This window comes from Ostrinia furnacalis, unplaced genomic scaffold (genome assembly GCF_004193835.3).
Source record: "Ostrinia furnacalis isolate ACB-3 unplaced genomic scaffold, ASM419383v2 OfSCF1726, whole genome shotgun sequence".
In the NCBI taxonomy this organism is placed as follows: domain Eukaryota; kingdom Metazoa; phylum Arthropoda; class Insecta; order Lepidoptera; family Crambidae; genus Ostrinia; species Ostrinia furnacalis.
Window position 1 is genome coordinate 254,257 of NW_021131965.1, and position 14,371 is coordinate 268,627.

General features: G+C 37.2%; 1 protein-coding gene across 3 annotated transcripts in view; it reads right to left on the reverse strand.

The window, feature by feature from the left end:
• LOC114353517 (dual serine/threonine and tyrosine protein kinase) overlaps positions 1 to 12,940 on the reverse strand; it is a 28,470-nt gene extending 15,530 nt beyond the window's left edge. For 2 of the 3 annotated variants that reach the window (XM_028305549.1, XM_028305548.1), the window contains exons 1-4: positions 6,968 to 7,115; positions 2,420 to 2,555; positions 797 to 957; positions 185 to 301 (exon numbers count right to left, since the gene is read on the reverse strand). In XM_028305549.1, coding sequence (XP_028161350.1) covers positions 185 to 301; positions 797 to 957; positions 2,420 to 2,555; positions 6,968 to 7,054 — 501 coding nt within the window. In that variant the 5' untranslated portion in view covers positions 7,055 to 7,115. Of the gene's footprint in view, positions 1 to 184; positions 302 to 796; positions 958 to 2,419; positions 2,556 to 6,967; positions 7,116 to 12,718 lie in introns of those variants that run through there. The other variant, XM_028305550.1, reaches the window with a different exon arrangement.
• Between the last annotated feature and the right edge of the window lie 1,431 nt (positions 12,941 to 14,371).

Consider the following 14,371-nt stretch of genomic DNA (forward strand, 5'->3'; position numbering starts at 1 on the left):
GGACCGGTATTTGTGGAAATCCTTGGGGGAGGCCTTTGTCCAGCAGTGGACGTCATTCGGCTGAAACGAACGAAGCATTGTGTCATGATGCTCTAGCTAGGGTATATGTAGAACCTAGAACATAACGCTGGTATTCTGCATATTTAGGTAACTCATCAGAGTCATTTTTATTAGTTTTTCTCACCTGGATCGGCAGCGTCTCCCAAGGTCTCTTATTACACTCCAAGTCCTCAACCAGCTCGAATTCGGAGTTCCCAAGGGTAAGGTGAACTTGGGTCGTGGCCCCGTATTGGATACGCAACTGGAAATATAAAAAAAAAAGTTTAAACTGATTATCAAATTGATCTGTGACAAGTTGGAGGACAGGGTGTATTTATTTTGTTCCTGGGTAAGATCACTAAGTCCCCAAACGCCAAAGTTTGCCTCGCTGTAATCCTAATTTCGTCTAAAACAACTGGAGTCGGAACTCCCAAACAAACTGCGCAACCAGTTAAAGAAGGTAACATCAAGGACTTTCTCATTTTACCTGCTCGATAGACCAATAATCTCAAAAAGATTAAAAGAGCTCGTGTTTTGTGGAAATCCTTAGGGAAGGTTTACATCCAGCATTGGCAGTGGTAGAAATAAAGATCTTACCCATTTACACCCTTCTGGAGACCGAGAGTTCAGTCCGATTGCATTATCAGATGGGCGAAAGCGTCGCTGATGTTGATGATTTTATTAATTGTCCATAGCAACGAAAATCATATGGAACTCCTAATTGGAAAATAAGGAACTTAGTCAGGCTTTGACTTACCCATCTGCATCCAATGGGAGGTCGATCCGGCAGCAGTCGTCTGCCCAGCAAGCAGTGCAGCAGCCGCGCCCGCGCCTCTGCAGTTGTTCCGAGCACCACCAGCGCTGTCAACCGGCTGGACAGCTGCCCGATCTCTTGCACTGCTGTTAAGATTTCTGGATCTGGATGGGAAAATATGTGTGTTGAATACGTCGTAGAATCAATATCAAGAAGAAAGTGCATGCATATATTGACGATTCATAGTATCTTTTTGATTTCATAATAACTGTACATTATGAACGCAATAAAGATATTAAAGGTTGAAAAATTACCAGTACTGTATATTACTATGTTCAGACTAATTCACACCAGGTACAAAAATGTGTACAAATCAGAACAACTACACTACAACCAAACAGCACCATAATCCGGTCCTTTTTAAAGCGAGAGTGAATAGGCACTTACAGGGCAGATATTATGTACCATCCTAGACTGCATCTTACTTAACACCAGGTGCGATTGCGGTCAAATACCTGCTTTGTCTTGCATAAAAAACAAAACTAAAAGTTAATCTGTTCTTCTTTGCAGTGCTGAGGGACAAATCGTAACGTAGTGAGACAGGTGACACTTGGTGGACTGACAATCTGATGAAGGTCGCAAGAAACACTTGGATGTGAGCAGAGCAGGACCGGTCGTTGTGAAAATCCTTGGGGGAGGCTTTTGTCCAGCAGTGGACGTCATTACAAAAGGGTAATCATGTACCCGACTTGTACCGACGTCGAGCTATTGTAACTCAGCCACGAAATTCCAATCGACCAGCAGATCAAGCGCCGCAAGTGGAACTAGATTGGCCACACTCTCCGAAGGGACCCCGATCACATCCCTAAGCAGGCTCTGGAATGGAACCCCCAAGGATGACGGAAACGTGGTCGCCCCAAGCAAACTTGGCGGCGCACTGTAGCAGACGAGTCGAAGAAAATCGGCAAGACCTGGAGCGAGTTCAAGCGAGAAGCTCAAGACCGAACGGGATGGAGGACTGTTGTGGACACCCTCTGCCCCATCTAGGGGACATAGGACCTTAAGTCAAGTAAGTCAATCTTGTACCAGGCCTCTTCTTCTGCCTCTATCTCCGCGAGTTTACATCGAAAACAAAACACGCACGATGGCCCCACCTACAGGATACTATTCGACAAGGCCTCACATACGAGCGAACATTGACTCACGCACGCGTATTCTTGTGTATGATGGAAGAAAATAAAGAAAATGGTGTACGAAATACTGTGCAGTATTTAACTGCCTAAATAATAATAAAAACACAGAATGTACTTTTTTAAGTTGCCTTAAGACACTGAGAGGTAAATAAGTAGTTAATATTATTCATGATAATTCATGCTAAATCATGTATTTCCTCCGCCATTTTCCGTAGTTCCGTTTGGCACCCACGTCACATCATCTTACCGAAGTCAGCCCTAGCTTCGGCGCAGTGCCGATCACTGACGTTTGTCAACAAAATGGTGCTTGACTCTTGAGACAGGCTAAATTACACCATATTGTTAATGACATTGAGCATTCATTTTTTTAAATACCTTCGCGAAGTAAAACTTCTGTACGTAGTACTTATTATTATTCTGTGCTTGTACCCACCATAGTGCAGTATGTCTGCCACGTCGTGCAACGCGCGTTGCGTGTCGCGCACCAGCCCCCGTAGCGTGCGCGCGCGCCCCGCCACGCGCCGCGACCACGCGCCGCCGCCTGCCATGACGTCACCATGCGATTTAACCTGCCAACCAACAAGAGCTTACAGAGGCCTATTTCACAACGTGATGAAATCTCCGATATCCTATGGTCCGCCATACACGGTCAGATTGAAGCAGCTAGTGACGACAACTTCAAGCTGCGACTCGAGCAGTTGTGACTACTTCGGGCGGTTAGCAGCAAGGAATACCCGTTTATAGAGAAATTAATTTAGCTAATTGACTATGACTGCAAGAGCGGTCCGTATATGTTGATCACTCCCTGGCTAACTGCTCGAGCTGTCCAGTTTCATCCACGAAGATGCGCCCCACCAATTTTTGGTCGAGGGAAGCGCGGGGTGCGGCAAGTTTGATCCGAGCAATCCGAGCGCCATTATTGTAGTGAGCGTGTGCACTCATGGATAATTTAGCGTGTACCGATCACACTCAAACATTATCGGAATAATGGTGGGCCGCGTCTTCGTGGCTGAAATCTTACTAATATTATAAATGCGAAAGTTTGGATGTGTGGATGCCAGACATCCAAACTTTGTTACTCTTTAATGTTTGTTACCTACTCTTTCACGCAAAAACTACTGAACGGATTAAGATGAAACTTTACAGTAGGAAGTATCGTTAATATCGTAAGTTAGGAATGTATATCTAAGTACACTCAAACAGTCATAAAATATGCAAAGATAGTAAGTAACCACGTTATTTTGAATTATTGCTATACGACTATTTGGGACGTGTATAAGTGCCCTGGATTAGGGCCTATGTACTGAATAAACTGATTTCATTTGAATTCTATGTCCTTGTATTTAGATTTAAAATTCCACAAAAAAACTTGCGGACGCTCAAAAACTAACCAGCAACCTGTATTTGTTTGACCGCGTGTCAAATCATCGAATGGACATGAGTAGCCTTTTTTGTCCTTCTACCACAGCTTCTAACTTTTCCATTCTACATACGAGTAATTGTTATTCAATTTTATCACTAGGCCCGACTTGTGAGTTCAATGATCAAGCGTATAAAGCATCGCAAATTAATTACAACGATAATGTCATCGACACTCTGTCTGTAGAAAGTTTTGCGGTCGAAAATAGGCCAGTGGTATCTGTAATATAACTCTGCAATACATGGTGGAATTTTGTAATGCCACCCGGAGGGAAAGTACTCTTCGTAAATAGAAAATTTTACTCAATGAAAACATTCCTTTATTTTTGAAAAGAAAGACAACTGCATTCTAGCAATGTTTGCAAAATTTCACCCTGTATGTATATCTAACACACAGAAAGCCTGAACAAAATGGATGTTTTTAGAAGAACCGTATTTTGAACTTATACCAAAATATAACAAACAATTACGAGTACCTACTTTGTAAGGAAAAGTCCATAGCTGACCATGATCGATTTTTGGTGTCACATTGGATAAGTATGAACGGATCACTGCACACACTTCAATGGCTTCAATAAATTAGGTCGTCTGACCACCACGCAGGTCCGATATCATTTTTCAATTCATTTATTTTGTAAGTAGGCTTATCAATACTAGGAAGTTTTACACGCCCCAGTGCAGTATTAGTACTTTAACTCTACCACTAACTTTAACTACCTCTGTGGTCTAGTGAAGATCACCTGCTTCAGACGCAGAGGTCCCGGGTTCGATTCCCAGTGGGGGCAGATTTTTCTGTTGGGTTTGTTTGGTGGTAGGGCTTGTTCTAAGTCCGCCTGGCTAGCTACCACCATCTTACCTAAGTCTGTCACTAAAACAACAATGTTAACAGCATTGTTGTGTTCCGGCAGTTAGAGGTAAGATAACCAGTTCCTCCGTGGTTGAAGATTCCGGGTGAAATTCGCTTCCACCTTCGGCCTGATCGTCACTTACCATCAGGCCAAGAGCTTCCTCGTTGTGGATAAAAAAAAACTACTTCGGGACAATAAATGGGCCCGTGCTGAGAAGAATAATTAACTTTAAAAAAAAATATAACCGACTTCAAATGCGTGAACACAAAAAAAACTAAAAATTAAAAAAAATTGAATAATACCTATTCAACAAAAAAAAATAATCGTTAAAATTGGTTCATAATCGGCGGAGATATTGCGTATAAAAAGTTCATCCCTAATTTTCCACCCTTGGGGGTTGTTTTTTTATTATTAAATTTAAATGGGACCACCCTCTCCTTGAGGTATTACCTATACGCCGAAAAAAGATTTGTTCAAATCGGTTCATAATTGACGGAGTTATCGCGTAACAAACATAGAAAAAAAACATACGGGTCGAATTGAGAACCTCCTCCTTTTTTTGAAGTCGGTTGAGAAATGCAAGATAATTACATTTATTCAAGGGTAAATAATAAAACTTACATAATATCAAACACTGGAGCAAAACAACAAGATAGTAGAGAAAGATAAAAGAAAGTAGTAGTTATTTAACTGCAAAATGGCCGTGACCTATTGGCGATATGCCTCAGATTATTTGCTCGTAAATAAGGACCCACAAGAGTTTTTAGAGGTCCTTAAGTAAATATAAATATAATAAATAGTAGTTTGAGGAAAACTAATTTTAAATCTCTGACTCATTAGCTCAACATCGAGTCGCGACTCACTGACTTTTCAACATCCAGTCTAAACCCTTGGACCTATGAAGCTCTTTTTTTATGACGTACTTAGACTAGCGAAGGGATTAGAACTGATTTTTCGAGATTAATCCCTTATTTATTTTTATTTATTTATTTGATCACCAACAAGGTTACATTGAGGCTTCACAAAAGTAACTATAAAAAATGACACTTGTTAAATGCAAACTTATAGGGGTGAAAAAGGGGAAGAAAAATGTATGGAAGTCCGTCATTTTTGAAGCCGGTGATATGAAATTTAGTTTTAATTAATGCTAACAATACATTTCTTGAACGTTTTTTAAATTCCACCCCAAAAGGGGAGAAACGGGGGTACAAAGTTAGTATGAATGAAATCGTGAAAAATAGATTTATTTAATGGAAGCGAACCCGCGGGCAACATCTTGTTAATCTCTTCATACGGGACTATTCCCACCCCATTCCCAACTTGGCGAATAACAGGATAATATTATCTTGATATCAAACGTAAATCAGATTGCAACAGCTTGTCACAACTACGTCGAATGCGCGGGCGCCGAGCCGCCGATGCATTGTTAGCGGACCGGTGACCTCACCGGTTAGGCCCGTAACGTATTCACAAACTTTACTATGAGATCTCTCGCACAGGGTGACACACGGACCAATCACAAAGCTCTATTCAACACTGTGCGTTCGATTTGCTGGTTCACTTGCACTTTTTACTCACTCACTTCATAAGCAAGCATCGTTTGTGAATACGAGCGTTAGTCATTTTGTTGAGCTTAGAAATAGTAGAAGACATCAAACTAAACACCGCATCTTTATGTAGTCGTAATAGAGGTTATTTTGCTACAAAAAAGTATAGTACAGTGTGGTCGACTGTACAATGCATTAGAAAACCGTGACACGTGACGACATTTCTAAGGTTCTACTGAATCACGTACGAGTAAAATTAAATACATTCTTCAGCAAGTTTGTTACAAACGCACTGGAGGGTTAAAATGTTAAAACTAAACCTACCCATAGTGACTATTAGCCAAAAATCCTGTTTCGCAAGTAAATAATCATTTTTATCAAACTGTCAAAAGATACAAAAGTGCGACATCGGTTCAACAAAAAATAAACGGTGACTTGTACTACGTTGGGAGATTGTAACTGGTTTTAAAGCCAAATTTTAAACTGCTTTTAGCATAAAAATAAACTTTTAGCATAATATGGGATCCGCAATTCAATTGAAGTACTAAATCCTGTGCTTAGGGCTTCTCTGAACTCCACCCTACATAACATAAGCCTCGCAAGAAACGCGAATATTTATTTAAAATCATCAGGGTATTTACCATAATTATTAAAATACTCAAAAAGAGGTTCACCATGACGTCACTTTGAGTCACAGCTCGCAGCACACCAACTACGCATTATTGTGGCATTATCAAACGCATATTATGTAAAGACGCAATTATTAGGTGATATTCGATAAAAAGCGAAGCGATAGCGAAAATCTATATCTATAAAAGCGAAAGGTCACTGATTGACTGACTCACTCACTCATCACGAAATCTCAGAAACTACAAGTGCTAGGAGTTTCAAATTTCAGAATGTAGGTGCTCACTAAGACGGGATTTTGCAAAATTCAACTCCTAATGGGTTAAAACGGGATTCACGCGTACGAAGTCGCGGGCGGCCGCTAGTTTCAGATAAAAATGTTACCTTAAAATCAACAAGGTCAAAACATAACGTAACTTTTATAGGTTTTCAACGATTCGATGTCATTGTGACTTGGAGGGTTGAATCGCCTTGAAATTATTGGGTTTCAATTTCATTTCCTGGTTGGATCAAATTAGTAAATGATATAATATTTCTTACCTTTTTAGTTCGAAGTATTCTCCTACTGCCCCGTAAAATGAAAAACATTAATAATTTCAAATTATGTGCCACGAATTTATATGCCATTTCGTTTATGACTTTATAGCAGTTCCAAAATACGTCCTTGTAGCCTCGCAGGACTTCGAAACTAAGACAATTAGAGATCTATTAGCTAGTTCCGTAAATATACTAATTAAACAGCTACTTTATCTGGCCGTTAACGATTATCCAAAGGTCATGGAGGGGAGTCACATGCCGCATATTTGTATATTATATCTAAACTCTGACTTAACGATAAAATTGATTATCAGCTAACCTAGGCTTTAACCTACAAGAAAATATTATTATCTAGGCATATCATGAAACATAGTTGCCATAGGTACCAAATACATAGGTACTCATTTTATCAATAACATTGAGGGTGTATTCTCATTTGATTGTCTTTCACCATTTGTGTTGGCCCTACTGGCGGACAACGGGGAAAATTAGTCCAACGATAAAATTTTTACCAGTCGGGGAGAAATGGTGGGAGTCAACGGGATTATACGACATTGAGGGAGACCTTTCTATTATAACAAGGCCGTTTGCTCTTTTTATCAAAAGAAAAAATGCTTTGACTAGAAGTCAACCTTTATGCTAGACAATTTTTTCGTGCAATTTTCGTCTTTCCCGCCCACATATTAGAATGATAATGGCGTGCCTACGACGAATTACTAGTTTACTAAACATCCCGGCGTTTTATACGTAATGACGATGTGAAATCGTTATCAAGGACTGTGATAGCTCCACAATAGACCCGAGAGCACCCCAGATCAGCAAATTTATCGCAAAATAGTGCCTATTACAAAGTAAATAAGATATTATGCCAGTGTCTTCCGACTGAACTATAGTGCGTCCATTTTTTATTGGTAGTACTGACACTCTGATCTATTGGTCAATAGGAAAGGCATTTTATCGGATGTCCATATATGTCACTTGTAAAATAATGTGTTCTGCATCTGCCTAGGAATATTAAAATAGTAAGACACGGGTCTTAACGCGACGTTTACTAATGAGTTACATTATGTACTCACGGCTTGACGTTTCGGCTGCGATGCTGCAGCCGTGGTCACAGGCAGTCTGCTTGAGCGGTGTCTTACTATTTTAATTGAAATGGAACGCGAAAGTTCAAAATGCCTAGGAATACTTGGTTTTTTGACCATTCGCTTATTTTTTTGGTTGTGCCAGTTCTTTATCAAAATCTTTCAATCCAGTGATATGACGATGCTGGCTGCTCTCTAGTTTATCTTATCTGTTCTAACAAAGAATTATGAGTAAGAACTAACACTAAGGCCCAGAACAGACGGTGAAACGCAACTGCAACGAAACTGCAACTGCTAGTTACTTTTGCCATAGCGTCCGTTGAGAGACCACACATGACGCGACCAGTTTGAAACTTTCAGTTTCAGTATCATTCATAAGAATCATCAGAAAGTTGCAGTTTCGTTGCAGTTGCGTTTCACCGTCTGTTCTGCGCCTAATAGTCCAGTCAATAAAGTATTAAGAGGGAAATGTGTGGAACACAATTTCTGACTTCGTGACTTTATTTAAACTAGTTAGGAGGTGAACATATCAAAAGTCCGCGCCATAGCTCTTGAGCCGGCGGGGACAGGGGTCTTGAAGGTCCGATTGTTCGGTATTTCGCTTAATTCTCACACTCACACACACATCCTCATCATCATCATCATCATTTCAGCCATAGGACATCCACTGCTGAACATAGGCCTCCCTCAATGCTTTCCATGTTGATCGATTGGTCGCGGCCTGCGTCCACCGCTTCCCCGCTACCTTTACAATACGTTGGTCCACCTTGTAGGTGGACATACACATCATGATCTATCATTTATTGTCTCGAAGCAGATACTGGGACGTGTAAAAGTGCTTTTGAAAAGCGTACTTGCAAAATAAAATTACTTTTATGAGTTTTACACGTGAAAAGTCTTTTACCATATTCCTACAACTAGCGGCCGCCCGCGACTTCGTGCGCGTGGATCCCGTTTTACCCCGTGGAGTTTCGTAAAATCCTTTCTTAGCAGATGCCTACGTCATAATATCTACCTGCATGCCAAGTTTCAGCCCGATCCGTCCAGTGGTTTGGGCTGTGCGTTGATTGACCACTATGTCAGTCAGTCACCTTTGAGTTCTATTTAGAATAGCAACAGCAACCCAAGGAAAGTAGTCCGTGCTAAAAAGTTGCATCCGCAAAGACCCGTGATAACCCTAAGGGCAATTACCTTGGTATTGCCAGTAAACATGCGTCAGCATTATAAATAATAAAATATTTATTTACTTATTTATATGCCCATTGTCGGTAATGTAGGTGACGGTTGTGGCAAGTGATTGCTAAGTATACAAACACAGATAAGATGCACTTTTAGAATCTTTTTTAGTCATTATCAATATTTGATGACAAAATTAGCAATTAGGAGCAAAGATAACAATGCTGTTTAGAAAAATATTTATTCTGCAAAAGATTATGATAGTAAATAATGGAGTTTAAATACAGATCTAATACTAATTACTCATAATTTTTAAATTAATGTGAATCATTAAATGTTTTTGAAATAATGTACTTGTTTTTTTCTAACTAAATAATTATATTTATCTGCTTCTTCTTCTTCTTGTCGTGTCGACAACACACTTACCGTGTCGACAACACACCTACACAGCGTCAGCCCAAAACTCCGCCACAAGAATGGCGTTGTCAGTAGTCTTCATTAAATCTTCCTGTGTGCAGTTGTTTGGGCATGCAGGACATGACATCATGCTTATGATCACTAACATACTCGTACTTCAAAACTATTCAACATTCATTAAGAAAATTTATAACTTGCAACTTATTAGAATAGAATAATTATCACATTAATTTACATACAGACACAGAGTATGGGGTTTTCCCATTGATAATGTTCTAACAGTGGTTCAACTGTGCATAATGATCTACCATAAAGTTTACTATTTATAGCTTTAGAGATGACAACAATTAGTACTTTGTAGTTGTTAATTTTTTAAAATTTTATGGACAATAATTTTTTGCTGTAAAATAGCAGCTATCAATATTCAAGTTGTATCTTCCTGCACATTTATGTACAATTTAATGCTGTTGAAACATTGTTAAACAAATAAAATAAAATAAATAAAATAAATCACATAATAGGTAAGATGATATGCATAGCTCGATGTGACCATATCCATACAAAATATCTATGACATAATATTATATTTTTACATGACCCGATGGTGATCAGCCATATTTTTGAGTCAATAAATAGGTAAGTAACAGTAAGCACTGAATAGTTTGTAACACCCAAAGTTGCCCAAAAAAATCACAACACAACCTTATTCCAATTGTATTAACAAGGACTCTCAAAATCAGCATGATAGATAATTAAGTGAATAATCGATGAGGTTTTGCACTATGTATTCTAAACCAATTCGAACCCGTAAAAATATTGACATATCTAAAAAATAACTGCCAAAATATCTTAAAAAAATAACTCCAGAAATCAAATGACAAATATTGGATCTACTGTGTAAACAACCAGTTCTTAACACCTTCGCTGCCATCCTAAAAATGGCACTGTTCCGTTCGGGCCATGGGGGACAATGATGGGCGACACTTTAACTTTCCGTTCGGGCCGCGTCGGACAATGATGACCGCGAGTCAGACCTATGTTTAAACCTCTGTATTGAGCCGATGGACAGCATTTCTTCAATAATTCTCATATAAGCTGACCCGCGCGGCTCCCAAGATTAGTGTACGTCACTTGGTTCTCAGGTAAAGCTCGGACTTAGAAAAAAAAAAATGTGGATAACGGTAGCGCAATGAAACATGGTAATTATACAATGCATTTTTGCAAATTTATCAACTTTTTAGCAAGATAATAACGGTTTATTAATTAAAACATATCGTTTACTTATTTTATAAAATTTATAATATGCAGGACAATAAAAAAAATCACTTTCATTGTTGAACAACCACTTTGTATGAAGGGTTGGTACAGGTACTAAGTTCTTTGTACAGCTACAAAAATTATGCCATTTAAAACCTTATTAGTGGCATAAATTATTGTACTTATTATATGCTTACACCTAGCAGGATTGTCGAGAAAAATAGATTTGTTTAATGTATGAAAAAAACATTTTTTCTCTTATCAATACTCTATTCTAGAACTTTTTTTTATTATTCATGTTGGTCAAAGTATTGGCATGTTAAATCAGCTATGTCATTATAATTATTTTTAATTTTAAGTATATTTTTAAATATTATTTGTAGATATATTGACAATTCAATATTGTTTTGAAAAAAGAACCGATCGAAAGTGACACTACAGTGATGGATGAAAAATTCAAAATAAAGTCTAAACAATTTCTAAAACGTCAAGTCGCAAAAATTGGTTTAATAACCCAGTTGTTAGTAGCACCTTCCTGTAAATTTCATAATTTTATGGCTGTCCAACGAGACAAAAATGGGAACTAATAGTTCAGTATTGATAGTAGCGCCTTCCTGGCAATGCCATAGCTGGGACGGCTCAGTTTTGGACAACTTTTATACGAATTATTGATAAATTCAATTTTTTAAATAAAATTTAAACCTTTTTTAATTAAAACAATTTGAAAAAAATCACTTTTAGCGTTCCTTTTACGGTATCATCGATTTATTTATTATTATTTTTAATCACTATTTAAGACTTATCCTGCTAGTTTCGTTTCTCATTTTATACCTTATAATATTCCTATTTATGCGTAATATAATATATCAAAAACCTACCAATGTACAACTCTTTATTTTTTTGGTTGTTCTCCTTTTTTTTTTGGATGCGAGCGGGGATGGTCGACAACATGACCGCGCGGCCCTACGGAACGGATTTTCGAATTTTCGCTCGCTGGGGCCATGGGGATCAATGATGTCCGACGCTTAATAATTCGATGTAGAGACTCAAAAACAACTATATGTTAATAAAATCCTTTATTTATGTTTATAATGTAACGATTTAACAAAAAAAAACAATCGACGAAAATTGAAAAAAATTGAAATTTTTACTTGGCCTGGTAGGAAAGTGCAGTGTCGGACAACATTGACCGCGTTGGCGTTCAATGTGTTAAACTACTCCAGATTGTATTTGAACTGGCAATGATCGTATAAAAATTGTCCAGCATTAACTTTAAATATTTTTTTACAGATCTTCTTAAGTTAATAAATAATCAGTCTTGAAATAATCAGGTTTTTTTAATATTTTTAATCTATCTCATACATTATCTTATTGGAAATAACTTATGTATGATTTATTTTACTTCTGTTAAGATTTATAAGTTATTTAACATTGCTTATTATAAAAATAATAGCAAATAAGCCTAACATAACTATTTATATTCCCTCCAAAACCCTTCAAAGGCCTGTTACTTGTTTTGTTAAAATATAAATATCCAAATCCAGTTTCTCTTTCATTAATATATTCATGCAACGCCATCTGGCCGGTGCATATCCGGTGCAAATATAGTAGAACAACACAGACGTTGGGAAGGCTCGTCTTCAAACCAGTTATTACACTATTTACGTCCCAATTCAGTAACATACGCATACCTACACTAGCCGACATAATATAGTTACGAAACTGCAGGTACCCGTAAAACAAGTAACACAAACATTAAACTTACCAACTAATTGCTTCCTGGTGCTAAAATAATGAGGATTATTACTGAAATACTCACCAATGAATATGAAAACTAATTAAATTAAAAACTCCTTGAATTACACTTGTACTTTCGACACAATTTCACAAGAACTTTCCGAACGCATTCCAGTGGAATGTTTTGTTTAAGAATGAATTATTGTTTTTGCAGTGCACAATACATTGTAATGGATAAACGAAATTAGCACAAGGAGTGGAAAACAAAAAGTATCACGGTCAATCACGGTCCTCCAGTTGTTTAAGCAAACACGTCTGACAGCTGCTGTCATTTGGGCCGATCATGACAGTGACAGTGACAAGTGGCAGCTGGAAACTATAATACCAGCCTAGTTACTGTAAAAGATACTACCTAATTTTTATCGTGCCATTTTGCAATGAGTTAAATTACTTTTTCAAAATGAAAGCAAATTTTTTCTTGTAATTTATATTGCAGTATCTAAAAATGTATTTGGTTTAATTTATATGATTTCTTTTGTTTTATTTTGGTATGTCAGATAACACGTATTAAACTAAAATTATGATTTTAATAAATAACTTATTTTAAATTACAAACAAAACAATATTATTTCAATGTTGTCTATCACATTAAAAGATACGTCGAATAAATAATTTGAAATAATAGTAGTAAAGTCTTATTGTTGGCAACATTATGACCTCACGTCAAAGGCGTTTTGTTATTGCGAAAAACAAAAATCAAACAGATTAGAGACTCCTTTTTTTTTTTTTTTTTTTTTTTTCCCCTAAATTGACACAACAACATCCCTTTTTTGTCTCCCATAATTTTATTGTTTGTTCTGTTGATATTTTATTTTCATGTATTGTGTTGTCTTATTTGTGATGTCTGTTTGTTTTAGGTATTTAAATTTGCTTAAATTGCAGCTACAAAATTATTTATTTTTATAACCACACTGTGTAAAAGCTGCGCACGTGACATTGGCGGAATAGTGTGCCCTCAGTGGCGAAAAAACGCAAGTTCATCGCCATAAACCAAAGAAGAAGAAGAAGAAAAACAAAAAAAAAGGCGGGAAAAAAATGTGTATCTTGTTGTTGTGAACTTGTCAAAGTGAAAGTTTATGTGAAAATATAGAATTAATTTCAGTTTTCAGAGGAGTGAATGTATTTATCATAATTATTTGAATATGTGCTGGTGTAAGATAAAAGTTTTGGCTGGTTTATTTGATAAAGAATACTGGAATAGAGTTATAAGAAGACTCAGTTGCAAAACCCATAAACCAAGATCGCAAAGCATCAACAAGTTAGTAGTACCTAATTATTATTACCTACGTTATTTTGAATTTTATTAATTTTATCTACTAGACCTAAAAAGCTGAAATGAATCCAAAATATAAACAGACCTACCCATACCCATTTACTTAATAAGTGAAAGTATTTTGATGGTTACAAAATAATATTGTGTGCCACCTTTTACTCACTTTTAAGGCTTTAGATGCTGAATGATTTATCATAATTCAAAGAAAACAAGATAACAAACTTGCCTAGGTACAACACACTACAGTATATGCAGTATTGTTAGCTTATTTAATTTTAACATTGAATCACATAAATCCTATTTAACTACTCCATTATTAGTCATACGGAGATGTTTGATGTTTAACCAAGTTTGAACCTATAAAAAATCGTACTTTATTGGAAGTTTTATTTCGCCGCGCCG